General features: G+C 49.3%; 2 protein-coding genes across 2 annotated transcripts in view; both read left to right on the top strand.

The window, feature by feature from the left end:
• Positions 1–3,843, top strand: part of CPNE9 (copine family member 9) — a 19,244-nt gene extending 15,401 nt beyond the window's left edge. Inside the window, exons 18-21 of the mRNA XM_006917593.2 lie at positions 689–791; positions 1,376–1,433; positions 1,810–1,883; positions 3,448–3,843. Of these exons, the coding sequence (XP_006917655.1) occupies positions 689–791; positions 1,376–1,433; positions 1,810–1,883; positions 3,448–3,633 (421 nt within the window). The 3' untranslated portion in view covers positions 3,634–3,843. The remainder of the gene's footprint in view (positions 1–688; positions 792–1,375; positions 1,434–1,809; positions 1,884–3,447) is intronic.
• A 1,668-nt stretch (positions 3,844–5,511) lies between these two features.
• BRPF1 (bromodomain and PHD finger containing 1) overlaps positions 5,512–16,430 on the top strand; it is a 15,551-nt gene continuing 4,632 nt past the window's right edge. Inside the window, exons 1-8 of the mRNA XM_006917594.3 lie at positions 5,512–6,131; positions 7,990–8,598; positions 12,034–12,993; positions 13,776–13,938; positions 14,344–14,475; positions 14,881–15,027; positions 15,791–16,104; positions 16,330–16,342. Of these exons, the coding sequence (XP_006917656.1) occupies positions 8,000–8,598; positions 12,034–12,993; positions 13,776–13,938; positions 14,344–14,475; positions 14,881–15,027; positions 15,791–16,104; positions 16,330–16,342 (2,328 nt within the window). The 5' untranslated portion in view covers positions 5,512–6,131; positions 7,990–7,999. The remainder of the gene's footprint in view (positions 6,132–7,989; positions 8,599–12,033; positions 12,994–13,775; positions 13,939–14,343; positions 14,476–14,880; positions 15,028–15,790; positions 16,105–16,329; positions 16,343–16,430) is intronic.

Consider the following 16,430-nt stretch of genomic DNA (forward strand, 5'->3'; position numbering starts at 1 on the left):
AAGAAATAGGTGAGAGAAGCAAAAAATAAGGAGGCCTTCAGCATTTGGTCTTGTTCTTGTATAAATACCAAAATATTTCCAGGAGCTGAAAAGCCCTGTGTGGTCTGGCTCCTGCTCTACCTCAGCTACACGGTCTACTCTGCTTACCTCACTTTCTAGGCTTCAGACAGCGTGGGCTTCCTTCAGTATTAACACAGGACCTTTGTCCATGTTATTCCCTCTGCCTGGAATGATTCCCCCTTCAATTAGCCTCTGGTTCATCCTTAAACATTGTTTCATTAAAGAAGCCTTCACTGACCTCCTGGACTACGTCAGGATCCCCTACTATACACTGTCATAGCAGCATCCCTTTCTATCACAGCACTCATCACAAGTGTAATTTTATACCTATTTCAGTGATTCTTGGATCAATGTCTACCTCCCTTGAGAGGGCTGGGATAGATTTGTTTTTTCTCGTGGTGTACCTTCAGTGCCTAACACAGAACCTACCATAGTAAGTGCTCCAAAAATGTTACTGAAAGGATGACAAACAGGGGGAGGCAGCCAGGTCTGGGGAAGGAGCATGAGCTTCAGAAGCCCCAGTCCTTGCCTGCTGCTTACACTCTGGCTGTGGAAATTTTAGGGGTGGGGTGTTCCCCTTGTCCTCTCTGGGCTTTCAGCTAGATTCTTTTCTTGGCCTCTTACCCAGGGCTGCAGCCAAGATCTCTGACGGTTCCCAGTACTATGTTCTGCTCATCATCACCGATGGGGTCATCTCTGACATGACACAGACCAAGGAGGCCATTGTCAGTGTGAGTCTGAGAAGGAGGGCTTGGCAGGGAGGGGTCACTGTTAATAACTGTGAAGGGATTGAAGTTTTACCCTACTTGCAAGCTAACAAGTTAGCCTTCCAGTTTCATGGATGCTGGCAGAAGACACAAGACTAGTGGACTTTGTTATTCCCAGCAATAGCAGTAGCTCAAGTATCAGCATTTTCTCTGATTCTCTAAGTCCCAATTCCCAGAAGATGATGTGAAGAGGGCCAGATTACACCTGCATCCACAGTCAGTTGCATTATAGGACAGCAACCTTGAACTTAGAGAACCCAAATCTTTTATAATGGGCAGGAAGCATGCCTGCCCTTTGTTCCAGTGTAAGACCTTTTATTATACTGGACAATAAACAAAACTGCCCTTTGTTCTAAAGGAAGTCACTGTATTTTTCAAGGCTGTTTGATATGCAGGCATCTCGAAAAAGATAGTCTAGAACAAAGGGAATCACTGCCTCTGCTTGCAGGATGTACAGAAATGTGACACTTGCACAGAGAATTGCCTTCTATAGCCACCTCCCTTATAATGGCTGCTCACCCCCGCCATTTACCCTCTTTCCCCCACAGGCCTCTTCACTGCCCATGTCTATCATTATTGTTGGTGTGGGACCAGCCATGTTTGAGGGTGAGTACAATGGGGGGTGTCCATGAATGAGACCAAGAACTGGGGAAAATAGAGCAGAATTTGGGCACCCAGGCCTGCCTTACAAAAATGATATATGGTTGCTTGTGTTGGACCTTGGCCAAGTCACAGACCTTTTCTGAACCTGTTTCCTCATGATAACCGAGGCTGTTGATATGAATACTTCCCTTCTGGGATTCTTGGCAGGATGGAATGTGTGGGAAGGCAAAATAACTCCATAACAATGCCTAATATTTGTAGGACTCTGATACAACCATTAGGCATTCTCATGATGACTCCAAAGGGGAGCTAAGAGGGAGGGGGGCAGCATGGGTTGATGTGGGAGAAGCCAACCAGCTGAGAGGTGTCTTTTCTGCAGCAATGGAAGAGTTGGATGGTGATGACGTGCGCGTGTCCTCTAGGGGACGCTACGCAGAGCGGGACATCGTTCAGGTAGACCTGACCAGGGAGAGGAAGTCATGGTGCTGAAAGGCATGGTGCGAAGGACAGGCTAAGCTGGCAGCCACCCTACCTTACTGCCTTCTTAATCACCTGCCTTTCTCCTCCTTACTCTTTCAGCCTTCCTGCATTTATTGAACAAAATCTTTATGAGAAACAGGCAGGTTGTTGCAGCCAGTGTGGATCCATAACGTAGGAGATCACCAAAGCCCCTGCCCTCTAGTGGAGGCAACCAATAATAATCACACAGCTAAATATCTCATTAGATTGTGCTAAGTGCTCCAGAGAACAGCAAATGCCACTATGAGAGCCTATAACAAAGAACTGCCTATAACAAAGGTAGGGTAGGCAGGGAAGGCTTCTATGAGGAAATGATATTTGAGCTGAAACCTAAAGGAGGATATAAGCATTACAGGCAGAGGAGCAGCATGTGAGAATGCCCTGGAGCTCAGAAGAATTGGCCCAATCATGGAAAAGGCAAGAGGCCAAGGTAGCAGGATCACAATAAGAGAAAAAGGAAGCCAAGACCTTGCCAGTCATGGTGAAGATTTTGGGGTTTTATTCTAAAAGAATTGGAAAGCTCTTGAAGAATTTTACATAGGAAAGTAAGATGGTGAGACATCCATTTTAAGAGGATCTCTGCTTCATGGAGGGTAGACTGAAGCAGGGTGAGAGAGAAGCCTTTGAAGTAGTAGAGGAGAGACAACAGGGATTTGGAATGGGAATGGAAGCAGTGAGGATTGAGAGAAAAATCAGGTTCAAAAGATTATATTTAAAAATTTTTACAAGAGCTGATGATTTGATTAAATGATGTTGGAGCATGAGGGGGGTTTCAAGGATGATTCTCAGTTTTCTAGCTTGAGCAACTAGGTAAGCGATAGTCCCATTTATTGGGAAGGAAAAAGCTGAAGGAGGAGTAGATCTGGCAGAAAGGGCTAGAATTCAGTTGTGAACACATTGGGTTTGAGGTATCTAAGATAACTGAATGGAGATGTGATACAGGCAACTAAGTATGTAGCCATGGACCTTAAAAAAGAGGTTAGAGATGGATATATAAAGTTGGGAGTTATAAGGGAATAGTTTTAAAAGTCAGGAAGTATATAAAATCACCCAGGAAGAAAACTGAGAGAGAGAAGTACCAGTTTAGAGATCAGGTATACCCAGAGCAATTGGGGAAGGGGGTGGGGATTGGGAATGAAAGCATCCAGAAAGGTAGGAGAAAATCCCACAGAGTGTGGTATGTCAACAGCAGGGATGTGTCCAGGAAGATTATGGCCAAACATAATGGAAAGCTAAGGACTGACAATTACTACCTACTGGATTGATTGGGGAACATGGGGCTGCTGACAACATTAGCAAAAATAGTTTCAGTAAACTCCATGAAGCCAAACTGGAGTGGGATGAGGGTGAATACAAAGTGGGAAAAAAAAAGTGGATGGGGAGAAAGCAAATGTAGAAAGCTGTCCAAGACAGAGGGAAAGTGTGATATTTGGAAAGAGATATTATGGGTCCTCTCTCCTGGTCACCACTCACACCTGATTATCTGTGTCTGTCCTAGTTTGTCCCTTTCCGAGACTATGTCGACCGATCGGGGAACCAGGTGCTGAGCATGGCCCGACTAGCCAAGGACGTGCTGGCAGAGATCCCAGAGCAGCTGCTGTCCTATATGCGCACCAGAGACATCCAGCCTCGTCCCCCACCCCCTGCCAACCCCAGCCCAACCTCAGCTCCAGAGCAGCCCTGAGGAGCCAACTTATCCAATGCCTAGCAGTCTGCCTACCTGCCCACCCACTGCTTCTATGAAAGCCAGAGGCACCTGAAGCCCTGGAACTCATTGGGAGGCCAGCTTGGAAGATCAGTGCTGGCTGGTCAAGTCTTCTGCCCCCTCGCCACAGAAGGGTCTGGCGCTGTCACCATTTCCCTGCCTTCATGCCAATAATAAAGCTCATCTTTACCTCTGTTGCACGAGTCTTGGGGAGGGAGGCTGGGGGACCCAGAGCCTGGCACCACACCAAGAGGAGGAGGGAGCAAGGATGGCTTCGGCTGGGTTCATCCCCATCCTAATACACAGCCATCCAATCATTTCTTTAGACATTTAAATACTTTCAGAAATGGTAAGTGAAACTGTGCATGCCTTTGTATGTTTTTTTTTTTCCTGAGGAGTGAGGCTGTAGCATTCATCAGGCCTTCAAAGGGGTTCTTGACCTCAAAATGGGTTGGCTGTAAAATGACTGTGTAACTCTGACCCATTTATTCCGAGTTTTTTGTATGAGGATAATAAAAAAAAAAGCTAATATGTTGAGTATTTACGTATCAAACACTATGCTATGCGATTTATAATCATCATCTTATTTAATCCTCACAACAATCCTGTGAAGTAGGCACTATATTTTATCTCCATTTTATACGTGAGGAAACTGAGGCTCAGACAGATTAAGTCATTTAATGAAGAGAACTCATCAGTTTGACTCCAGATCCCAAGATCTTAACTAGCAAACATCTTAAAACGTTGATTTTATTAAGATAGTTTTTGGAAGACATTGTATACAAAAACACGAACATTATAGTGGGTTGAATGCAAGGTATGCATTAAGATAAAAATAGAAGCTTCCAGACCCTTTGGTCTTTGTCCCACAACCATGGAAGACCCTTTCACGCTTTTCTTTGATGGCAAACTGAAGAAGTTCAGCAGCAAGCATTGCTTAACATGCGGACTCCCTCTAGCACCCAAGTTTCCCAAAGGCAATAAAGCTTCCGAGCTCTGCTTTATAAATAAAAAATTTGAGGTAGCGGGAATTTAACAACTTGCCCTAGTTCACAGCTACTTAGTGGCCCAGTCACATTAAAACCAGCTTTGTTTCGAGACCATTTTCCAATCGGCAACCCGTAGCCATGACGCATTTCTCCGCCAACCTACAGGGTTCCAGGCATCTGAATCCCATTTTACCGTACACAAGCCCTTTAACTCCCAATAGCCTTCTGCACCTCCCCAAATCCTGCCCCTTCCTTCGGATCCACACCTTCCCTCCAGTCCCGCTCCTTTACCTTCCCCAAGCTTCTTCCCTCTCCTTCAGCCACGCCCCGTTATCGCTAACCCGGTCCCGCCCTTTCTCTCCAGTCCCACCCCTTTACCTTTCCAAAGCCCCTCCCCTTCTCTTCAAGCCTCGCCTCGTCTTTCCCAGCTCTATCCTTTCAACCTAAGCCCCCAGGCCTATCCATAGCCCCGTCCTTTCTTTCCTGAGACTCGCTCTTCAGTTTAGCCCCACCCTTTGTCCCCATCCAGTCCCTAGTCTCTTTACCAGGACCCGCTTAACAGATGGCCCCGCCCACTCTCCGCAAACCTTGCTCCGTAGTCTGGTTCAATCTCTTCCAGCCCCGCCCCGCCCCTACCCATAACTCCCGGCCTCCCTTAGGCTCCAGCCCGCGTCCCTCTTGCTCCCGGCCCTGCCCCCAGCCCCGCCCCATGGCTCCGGCTCCGCCTCGCCGCCTTCCTCCGAGACCAAGGCCAGGTCCCTACCGCAGCCGCGGCGCCAGCAGGAGGGAGGAAGAAGAGAGGGAGGAGGCAGAGGGGGAAGGGAGAAGGGCGGGCTCCTCACGCCCAGCCCCGCGCTCACCGTCCGTGGCCGCAGATTCGCCACAAACGGCCCGACCACTCCGGATCCCACGTACCGCTACTTCAGTCTCCAGAAACGCAACTCTAAGATGGAGGTGCTAGAGAAGCCCTGTGGGGTGTCCAGAGTCCCTCCCATGTCCCAGAGAATGGCTTCTCGAGCCTCAGCGGGCGGGCGGGGTTCTGTGGCGAAAGTGCAGCTCGGCAGCGCCGCGGCACCACGTTTACCCTGCGCAGACGCCGTCGCCGCCGCTGCTGCCGCCGCTGCTGTCCCTTGCCTTTGCCGCCACCGTCTCCGCTGCCGCCGTCCCCGCGTTGCCTCCGGGAGCCTCCATTGTTCCGGTGGCTTCAGGTCCCGAGGCCCGGCAACTTAGGGGCTCTCGAAACGGAAGGCGGCCAACGGAGTTGAGACACCGGGGCGCCGGCGGGACCGGGAGCGGCAGGGGTCAGCGCGGGAATCCTGGGGAGCCGGAGCTAGAGCGTGAGGCGGCAGGGGGCCGGGGTGGCGAGGTCTGCAGTCTCTGGAGTTGGGGCTCCCCCTCCCCGGCCCATCTTTCCCCCGCCGGCCTCCCCAAGTGGAGTCGGAGCCCCGGCGGGCGGCCCCGGCGATGAGCCCGGACTCGAGGTGGCCGGTGAGTGCGGGCCTGGGACCAGGGCGGGAGTGGCCAGCCGGGAAGGAGTTGGCTATTTTCGTGGGCGCACACTGAGCTGCCCTGCCCCGCTGCCCCTCGGGCCACTCCAGCCAGGAGAACTGACAGTGCATTCGCTCCCAGCCGTCATCCCGGGCAACAGTGTATCCCTTCGGGGTTGCCATGGCCAATTGCAGGAGGGGAACCTTGTTTAACTTGTTACACTTCGACAAAAGGGAAACGTCGCCGCATCCGGGAGGGCTGCGGGCACGGCCTGGGCCGGGCCTGATCCCTCGGGCCCCCGCCTCCTACTTCCTCCAGCCCCCTGAGCTCCACCGCCGCCATACCCCTGGGCCCCGGGCCCTCCCCACGGGCTTTCAGGTCTAAGTTCTCGGCTCCCTCCCCTGTGCCTCTGTCGCTAGTCCCAGAGGAACAGCTGCCGGGGGGGGGCAGGGGGGCGGGGGGCTGGGTTACTTCGGGAGCCAGGGCTGGAGAGCCAGCAGAGCTGCTGCGTTCACCAGGGACCCATCATTGAAAGAGCTTGTTTGTGCCTCCGACTGGTCTGTTTTTAAAGACACAGCCCCAGGTAGGAAGTAGAAGCCAGCTGGAGTTGAAGGAGTAGTTTTACTGATGTGGAAGTCTGGAGCTTTGACAGAGAGGCTGAAGCAGCCCACTTGCTTCATTAAGTGGCAGAAGGAGAAAGGCCTAGAGGGGTCACTGTTTGTCAGGGAGCTCTGGGTGGCACTGCCTGGAGTGGTAACAAGCCCCTAGCTGAATTGTTAAAACTCCTCTAAGCCTGGAGAAACTGGGGCAATCTCTGACCAAGCTGGGCTTCCTGGGGGCTGGTGCCATCTGCTGTCTCCACTCACCCGGGAACACTGGAGAGGAGAAAGGGAGGGCCCTGAGGACCAGCACGGAGCTGAGTGTGTCTGAATTGTCTTGTTCCTGTTTGTACCCTTAAGGCCTGGTACTAGGGCCAGAGCCAGGGCACAGGGCTTACCCTAAAGACCTCAGAATGAACTAATTCTTTCTGTAATCTAGTGATTTCTGCTAGAGTCCAGAACTAAATCATTGGCTGCCCATTAAAAGCTTCTTCAGTGGGCTAACATTAGCCTTCATCCATCTCCCTCAGCTCCAAATCTGGTGATCCCCTCATTCAGCTATTCATTCAACAGGTTATTTATTCATTTGCCAAAAACTGAGTGTCCACAACATTCCAGATACTGGGGATATAGAGGTATTAGGCTTTCGTGTCTGCACTGAACAGCTCCCAGTCTAGTGGGTGAGAATGAAATGCTACGGAAACACAGTTCCCCAAAGAAGAGACAAATCGCATCAGAAGTGACATTTGAGCTGGGTTTTGAAGAATGAGTAGGAAATCATCAATCAGGATAGAAGGCATTCCAAATAGAGATTATCTTGCAGGAATCAGAGATTATAACATTCAGGGAATGGCAAATTGCCCTGAATAGACAGAAGCATAGTTGGTGAAAAGGAGTCTGGAAAGGAGGACTAGGGTTAGATAATGAAAGGAGAACCTTGAATGTCATCACAGGGAATTTAGATACAATCCTGAAGTAAGTTGAGAGCATCGGGAGGCTTCTAATCAAGACATTAAAATGACCGTTGCTACTTGATAGAAAGATTACTCTGGCCACATTATGTGAGATTAGGCTGGAAGAGTTAAGATATAGGTCAGAATGACCAGGCAAGAGGTGACGAGGCCCAGAGTGTGGCCATGGTGTTTGGAAATGCTGTAGAGGTGGAGTGGCCAGGATCCTTGGGAGGGCTGAAAGGAATGGAGTGAGTGAGTGGCCAGGAACTCTTCCTAGACCTGTGCTAACTGATCTATACATTCTAGATGTGACAGCATGGGGGTGGACTTTGATGTGAAGACTTTCTGCCACAATTTGCGGGCAACTAAGCCACCATATGAATGTCCAGTGGAGACTTGCCGCAAGGTCTACAAGAGTTACAGTGGCATCGAGTACCACCTGTACCATTATGACCACGACAACCCACCACCACCACAACAGACTCCACTCCGCAAGCACAAGAAGAAGGGGCGCCAGTCACGCCCAGCCAACAAGCAGTCACCAAGCCCCTCAGAGGTATCCCAGTCACCAGGCCGTGAGGTGATGAGCTATGCACAGGCTCAACGCATGGTGGAGGTGGACCTGCATGGCCGCGTCCACCGCATCAGCATCTTTGACAACCTGGATGTGGTGTCAGAAGATGAGGAGGCCCCTGAGGAGGCCCCTGAGAATGGCAGCAACAAAGAAAACACTGAGACGCCAGCCGCAACTCCCAAGTTAGGCAAGCATAAGAACAAGGAGAAGCGCAAGGACTCCAACCATCACCACCACCATAATGCTTCTGCTAGCACCACACCCAAGCTGCCAGAGGTGGTATACCGGGAGTTGGAGCAGGACACCCCTGATGCCCCACCCCGGCCAACTTCCTATTACCGGTAAGGCCACCTTCACTTCCCAACTCTGGAACACTGATCAAGCAGGGCTCAGGAGCTGGAGAGAGGTGACAGGCAGCAGATAGGAGAGTGACAAGAATAAAGGATAGCAGGAGCACACTGGTCCTGCCAGGGCAGTGAAAGGAATGGTGCCCCAGCTAATGATGGTGGTACTTACTGTACACCACCAGATGCCAGGCCCTGTGCTGGTTGCTTTATAGCTAGCTACTCCCTCATTTTATTCTGACAACCCTCTCAGGTAGGTATTGTTCTCATTTCACAGATGAGGAAACCACAGTTCAGAAAGGGGGCCAGACTTACTGAAAGTCACATGCCAGTGGGTAGCTAAACCGGTATTCAAACCCAAGTGCCTCTGACTCCAAAGCTGTACTATTTCCACTGTATCAAAAGATCCCTTCTCTGGTTCCTGACTCTCTCCATTCCATCACTGTGTGACCTTGAGAAAGGCATGCAGCTTTTGATGTTCTAGTGATCCCATCTACAGAGCATGTTTAATATTCCTCTGCCAGCCTAAAGGTAGAAGACTAGAGACAATGATTTGATAAGGTTCTAAAAGTAATTTGTAAACCTGCAGAAGTAATTTTCCCATTATTTGCTCTGTCATTGTCACTTATCCTTTACCATGCATTAGCAGTAGTTCCATCACCTGTTTTGTACTCCTTCAATGGTCCTTTTATTCGTTTCATTTGTTTCTTGGTACCCTACTTCTTTCCAAAAATTAGTCACAGTGGCTCCTAATAAAGTCACAAGCATCAGCTAAATACCTTTAACATGAAGTAAAAAATGAAAGGGTGGGGCACTGTGGCGGTAAACTTACATACAGAAACTTTAGCTGGAGGATGGTACAAAAACCAAGTGTAAAACTTCCCTCTAAGAGTCTTGGCATCGAGGCAAAGAGGGCATTAGGATGAGTTATTTAAGGAGCAGTCCTTGGTGTCAACTAATTAGAAGGCCTGATCTTTGAGAAGGACTTGTAAAGGTTATTATATGAAAGTTTTTTGCCAAAAGTGCAATCCATGTGAAGTTATACTAAATCTCATAAAAAGCTAATATATGGAAACCGAAGTAATCTAGCCCAGTATGTCACTTTTCTCTCTGTTCACATGTTAGCCGGTCTCCTTTCTTTCTTCCATTCTTTTCTCTCTCCAGCCTAGCTCCACCTCCTTCTGGCTTTCCACTGTCTCTTTCTCTTTTCTGTTAGCACTGTCATGCCCACCCGCTACACACAGACCCCTCTCTGGTCTTGCCCTCCCTCTTAATGGTGCTTTCTGCTCTGATAAGTATCTCAGCCCAGCTCTTTCTGCAACTTTTCTTCCTCCCTCCACTCAGATTCACTCTGTCCTACTAGGGATCAGGTCTGTTCACTAGGGCAGCAGTTCTCAGCTGGTGTGCTGCCATCAGTTAGGAAGTTTGCTGTGTGTAACTTATTACCACTGTTGGCAAAACTGCCCAGGTTTTTGGAAATTATTTGCTTTTTATATAAATTTGAGAAGATTTGGAGTCATCTCTCTAATAGTACCACTTTCTCTTGCTTGTATCTGATATGCTTTCTTGAGGGGGAGGGAGAAGGTAGAGTGTCAGCTGGTATGCCAGGAATTGTACATGACATTCAGCCTACCTTATCTGTGCTACAGCCTGTAATCTGGGTGTACTGTGGGGGTGCATTATGCACCATCACATAATATCACATGTGTCATGGCAGAGAAAAAGTTTAGAGCTGTTGCCAAACCTTGGAAGGGGCTGGATGGTTTACACTAGTCCTGAGCCACACCCTTTTTCAGTGATGAGGATATTGCAGTCACCTTAGGGAAGAGGTAAAGGACTAAGGAAGAAGCTGCTTCCTATAGACACAGCATTTTCAGTGTCTCTCCCTCCCGTGCACTCCCCGCCACGCAAATGCCTTTCAAATGAACAACACTGAGAGCCTATTTCTGTGTGGTAAATCAGATGTGGTCCTTGCCTCTATCCTGTAGTGGAGGAGTTAGACACATAAACAGCTATAATACAAAGCAAGGTGCGTCAGGGCTATACAAAAGTTAAGAATAAAACTAACATTTATTGTGTACTTGCTTCATGCCAGGTACTGTTCCTGAGCACTTTACCTGTATTAACTCATTTAATGTTCACCACAACTATATGAAATAGGTACATGTTAGCATTACCACTTTGAGATGAGTAAACCAAGGCCCAGGAAGGTTAGCTTACTTGCCTGCTGTCATACAAAGCATGGCTCCAGAGCCTATGCTTGCCTGGCCTGCTCTAGCACCCAGAGCCCTATTTTCCTTGTGGAGAGGGAAGAGGAGGGATAGGAACTAACATTTATCTAAGGCCTGCCATGTGCCACTTGATTTAGCCCATTCATTTGTATAATTCCAGCCAGTCCTGACAGCATCTTTGTGAGTAAATAGTATTATCCTCATTCTATCATCAGTAAAACCAAGGTTCAGAAAAGAGCAGTAATGTCCTGAAGGTCACAAAATGTCAGAGCGAGGGTTTAAATTTAGGTTTATTAGAAGCCAAAGTCCTGTTCTTTCCATTGTAGCTCCCTGTAGCTTTATAGTACTTGAATCCTAGAGCACCTAGAGCATGGTAAGGGTGTGGGGAGCCTGCTCTGCCTTCTAGACATCTGCTAGCCCAATGAGTGCTGCAGAGTGGAGTTTGAATCCTAGCTCTGCCACTTCCTGGTTGTGTGACCTTTCTGAGTTGGGCAATTAATTAACTTCTCAAAGCTTCAGTTCCTCAGTGGGTAATAACATTGACCTAATGGCTGTGGTGAAAAATAAATGTGACAATTTAGCATAATGCCTGGCTTACAGTAAATGCTCAGTAAATCTTAGCTGTTCTCCCAAGGCTATCCAGAGAACAAACACAGTGCCTATAGTTCGAGGGAGCCCTAAGCTGGTACTAGCAACAGCTGACAAAATCTGTGGCAGCTCCATTCAAGGCATTGCCAGCTTGTGCTAAAACAATTTATATATAATTTGCAAATGATACCTGAGGACTTTCCTTCCCCTGACACTTTGTGCCATTATCCAGACCATCCCAATTGGTCCTAGCTGCCTCATCCTCTCTTTAGGAGTCTGGCTGAGCCTCTGTACCCCAAAGGAAGTGATATAGCAGCTAGGACACGAGGAAGGGAGGTTGTGTAGCAGCTAGGACATGAGCCTAGGTTCACATCCCAGCTCTACCACTTTATCACAGGGCATTTGGGGCAGGTGAATTAACCTCCCCAAATCTTAGGTTTCCTTTTTTGCAAAATAGGAATGATCACAGTACCTGGGGTTAAGGTAAGAAGACAAAATATGTAAAGGTACAGACAGACCTGGCCTAGAGTGAGTGCTTGGCAAATGTAATCTATTATCTTTAAGGCAGGGAAATCTCAACCATATGATGCTGAGCTGCTTGTGTGCACTACAGGTACATCGAGAAATCAGCAGAGGAGCTGGACGAGGAGGTAGAGTACGACATGGACGAGGAGGACTATATCTGGCTGGATATCATGAATGAGCGGCGGAAGACAGAGGGTGTTAGTCCCATCCCACAGGAGATCTTTGAGTACTTAATGGACCGGCTAGAGAAGGAGTCCTACTTTGAGAGCCACAATAAAGGTGACCCCAATGCTCTAGTGGATGAGGATGCTGTGTGCTGTATCTGCAATGATGGTGAGTGTCAGAACAGTAATGTCATCCTCTTCTGTGACATGTGCAACCTGGCTGTACACCAGGAATGCTATGGTGTCCCCTACATCCCTGAGGGCCAGTGGCTGTGTCGCCGCTGCCTACAATCACCCTCCCGCGCTGTGGACTGTGCCCTGTGCCCCAACAAGGGTGGTGCCTTCAAGCAGACAGATGACGGGCGCTGGGCCCATGTAGTGTGTGCCCTGTGGATCCCCGAGGTCTGCTTCGCCAACACAGTCTTCCTAGAGCCTATCGACAGCATTGAGCACATCCCGCCAGCTCGGTGGAAGCTGACCTGCTACATTTGCAAACAGCGGGGCTCAGGGGCCTGCATCCAGTGCCACAAGGCCAACTGCTACACAGCCTTTCACGTGACATGCGCCCAGCAGGCCGGCCTTTACATGAAGATGGAGCCTGTGCGGGAGACAGGTGCCAACGGTACCTCCTTCAGCGTCCGCAAGACAGCCTACTGCGACATTCACACACCCCCAGGTTCAGCACGCCGCCTACCTGCCCTGTCTCACAGTGAGGGTGAGGAGGATGAAGATGAAGAGGAAGATGAGGGTAAGAGTTGGAGCTCAGAGAAGGTCAAGAAGGCCAAGGCCAAGTCCCGGATCAAGATGAAGAAGGCGCGGAAGATCCTGGCAGAGAAGCGAGCAGCAGCACCTGTAGTGTCAGTGCCCTGCATCCCGCCACACAGGTATGTGGGGAGCAGGTGGACAGCTGGTGAAGGAAGAAGAAGCCCTTCTGGACACTGACAGCCCCCTGAGTGGAGTGACAGGGTTTGGTTATCTTCTTCCTATCAGGAGCTACATAGAAGTTTAAAAAAATCCAAAAGAGGTTAGCTCTAGTAGGTCACCTGACTTTTATATTGGGAGCCAGAAATTTCACATTTTATGTGGCAAACCTAACAAGTATTTTACACTGCCCTTAATTTTGATGGTGTGGTTTAAGTTAGGAAGAAAGAGGATGGAATAGCCACCAACTACAATAGAAGAAATGGTCTGACTCTAAAGGGAGAAAAGGAATGAAAAGCAGGGAAGGAGTTGCAAAGTGGTTACTGCCACAAATGAGGGCTGCAGCCATCAGTTATTTTTAACTCTCTCTTGTGCTGTTTAGCTTATTTCCTATAGTTTACTGCTGTGCTTTGTCTTAAAACCTTCTAAGGCTCAGTCTGATTAGGGTATCCTAGGGTCAAATAGTACTCTGGGCTGCAGTGACAATAACAGTCTTAGGGGTCAAACTCCCTGACCACCGGTGAACATGGTTAGGAATTGGTCTAGTGCTGGGAGCTTGGTTTCCTGTTTGCTGAGGTGCCATTGATGGCACTGTTTGCTGTTTGCCTTAAGCCCAGTGTCAACGGGCCTTTTTGATGGTAGACTTATTCCCTATTCAGTCCTATTAGGAACTCTTACTAGCCAGAGACCCATGTTCTACTTAAGAAAATAAAGGCCCAATAGATTTTTATCTCCTGCTTTCCAGGCTCAGTAAAATCACCAACCGCCTTACCATTCAAAGGAAGAGCCAGTTCATGCAGAGGCTGCACAGCTACTGGACATTGAAGCGGCAGTCTCGGAATGGGGTCCCACTGCTACGTCGCCTGCAGACACACCTGCAGTCTCAGAGGAACTGTGACCAAGTCGGGGTACTGTGTCAGATTCCTTGTGGGCTCTCGGGACTAGGGCCAGAGGAGTAAGGACCAAGATTTGTGACTATAGCATCCAATGTCCAAGGGCTTAGGCTCTTTCCTTTTTTAAGCTAGCCCTCAAACCAGGATCAGTATGAAATCCTTACAAATTATCTGCTTGGTAGAAGGGCACTGTTCCTATGTGTTTGTTCATTCATTCACTCAACAAGTGTATACTGAGCATTGGTGCAGGGGACACTTGTAGGCTGAGGAGGTCCCACTTGAATTGGCAAACCTGCCAGTAAATCCTTATGCTCCTTCCTTTGTTTTTTCCTGCCTTTGACCCATTTCCTGTGCTCTTCTCACCTCTGGCCTTTTCTTTGGCTCCCTCATCATCTCCCGACTCCCTTTTTACCTCTACAGAGAGATTCTGAGGATAAGAACTGGGCCCTCAAAGAACAGCTCAAGTCTTGGCAGCGGCTCCGGCATGACCTAGAGCGAGCTCGGCTGCTGGTGGAGCTGATCCGCAAGCGGGAGAAACTCAAAAGGGAGACGGTGAGTGCTCCTGGGCCAGCTCTATTTTACAGAGGAGAAAACATATCTGGGAATAGAAAAAGCATTTGTACCCTAGCCAGGAAGCAACAGGACTGATAGAGTCAGGTCTCCGAGTACTCATGTGCTCTTGAACCCACTGGAAACAATGTCACAGGATAGCATGAATGGAACCCTAAATTATGTGATCTAGGTAGCTAGTGCTAGGAGTTCAGTCAAGGAAGGGAAAGGCCAGAGTACTTGGGGAGTTGCATTGGACGGGGCCTTGTAGAAGGTAGACCTGAGTGAGTACACTCAGCTGTGGTGGGTAGAAAGGAAGGCAAATTCCCAAACCAGCTGTGACCATCTCCTTAGATCTGCCAGGGACTGACCTGGGCCTGGCTGATTGGGCCTTTATGTGTGTGTCAGATCAAGGTCCAGCAGATTGCCATGGAGATGCAGCTGACCCCTTTCCTCATCCTCCTTCGCAAAACCTTGGAGCAGCTCCAAGAGAAGGACACAGGCAACATCTTCAGCGAGCCGGTCCCTCTGTCTGAGGTAACCGAATTGGACGAAGTAAGAATCCCTTCCCCTCACTCCACCTTCTTTCTCTTCCTCTCCCAGTTGGACCCCTGCTGCAGGTCTGGGCCAGGGACTAGGAGGGGACCTTGAAGAGAGGGGCTGGTGGCTCTGGGGCTCCAGGATGAACTGGAGCCACATGCATCACCTGGACTCTGTCTTATCCCTGTCATACCCCAAGGGCCCAGAATGGGAGGCAATCTGCACTCCTTCCCCAGAGGCAGGGACTGAGTCTGCCAAGTGAATAATCCCAGGGCAGGAAGACACTTTCGGGGTGCTGAACCCTAGAACGGACACTTTAGAAGGCTCAGCACCTAAAGAACCAGCTCTGAAGCCCTAGGTCCCGACTGGCAGACTCTTCTCTCTAAAAGGTATAAAATGAGAGGCCTGAGGCAGCAGCCTCCTTATAAGTCTTAATGATAAGTAAAAAGAGATATAGGAATGCAAGGTGGTGTTATTTCCAGAGGATTCCCCTAGCTATTTTCTTACTGAAGCCTCATATGGCTATAATTTCATTACTGTTTTCCAGGCAAGGAATAGGAGGCCCAGAGAGCTTAAGAGACTTTCCAAGGTCACACAGCTTGTGACTGATAAAGTCAAGACTAGAATCCAGCTCTGCTTTCCCCCGTGCTATATGCCTGCCTCTAACTGTGGTGGGAGGAGGTTGCTGGATGCATTTCAGGGGGTGGTGTTAGGAGTAGGGGTTCAGGGGGAATGAGGAGCATATCTCCATTTAGCCACACCTACCCTACTCTCCCAGGTACCTGACTACCTAGACCACATCAAAAAGCCCATGGACTTTTTCACCATGAAGCAGAACTTGGAAGCTTACCGCTACCTGAACTTTGATGATTTTGAGGAAGACTTCAACCTCATCGTCAGCAACTGCCTCAAGTATAATGCCAAGGACACCATCTTCTACCGGGCAGCAGTGCGGCTCCGTGAGCAGGGTGGTGCTGTGCTTCGCCAGGCCCGGCGCCAGGCAGAAAAAATGGGCATTGACTTTGAGACGGGCATGCATATCCCCCACAGCCTGGCTGGAGACGAAGCCCCACACCACACAGAAGATGGTGGGTGATAAGTCACACACATACATAGAGGCCAATGCCAGGGATGAACAGCTTTCCAAAGTCCCCTCCTGGGAGCCAACAGTGTAGGCGAGAAGCAGTTAGGCTGAGCAGTGGCAAGCTATCTCCAGGAATGCTCCCCAAGTAGTCAGACTGGGTAAATGGATAGCAATGTTTGCCAGTCCACATCTTGGTGCTGCTATTTTATAAATGGTCCTCGTGAAAAGCTGAGGGAAGAGGAGTGGGTTTCTTGCTGCCTGCCCAGATTTGAGGGGCCCAGAGGGCTATCCTGAATCTGATCTTTTCCTTCTGTATCCCCACCCCTAGCAGCAG

This window comes from Pteropus alecto, unplaced genomic scaffold (genome assembly GCF_000325575.1).
Source record: "Pteropus alecto unplaced genomic scaffold, ASM32557v1 scaffold75, whole genome shotgun sequence".
NCBI classification, from domain to species: Eukaryota; Metazoa; Chordata; class Mammalia; order Chiroptera; family Pteropodidae; genus Pteropus; species Pteropus alecto.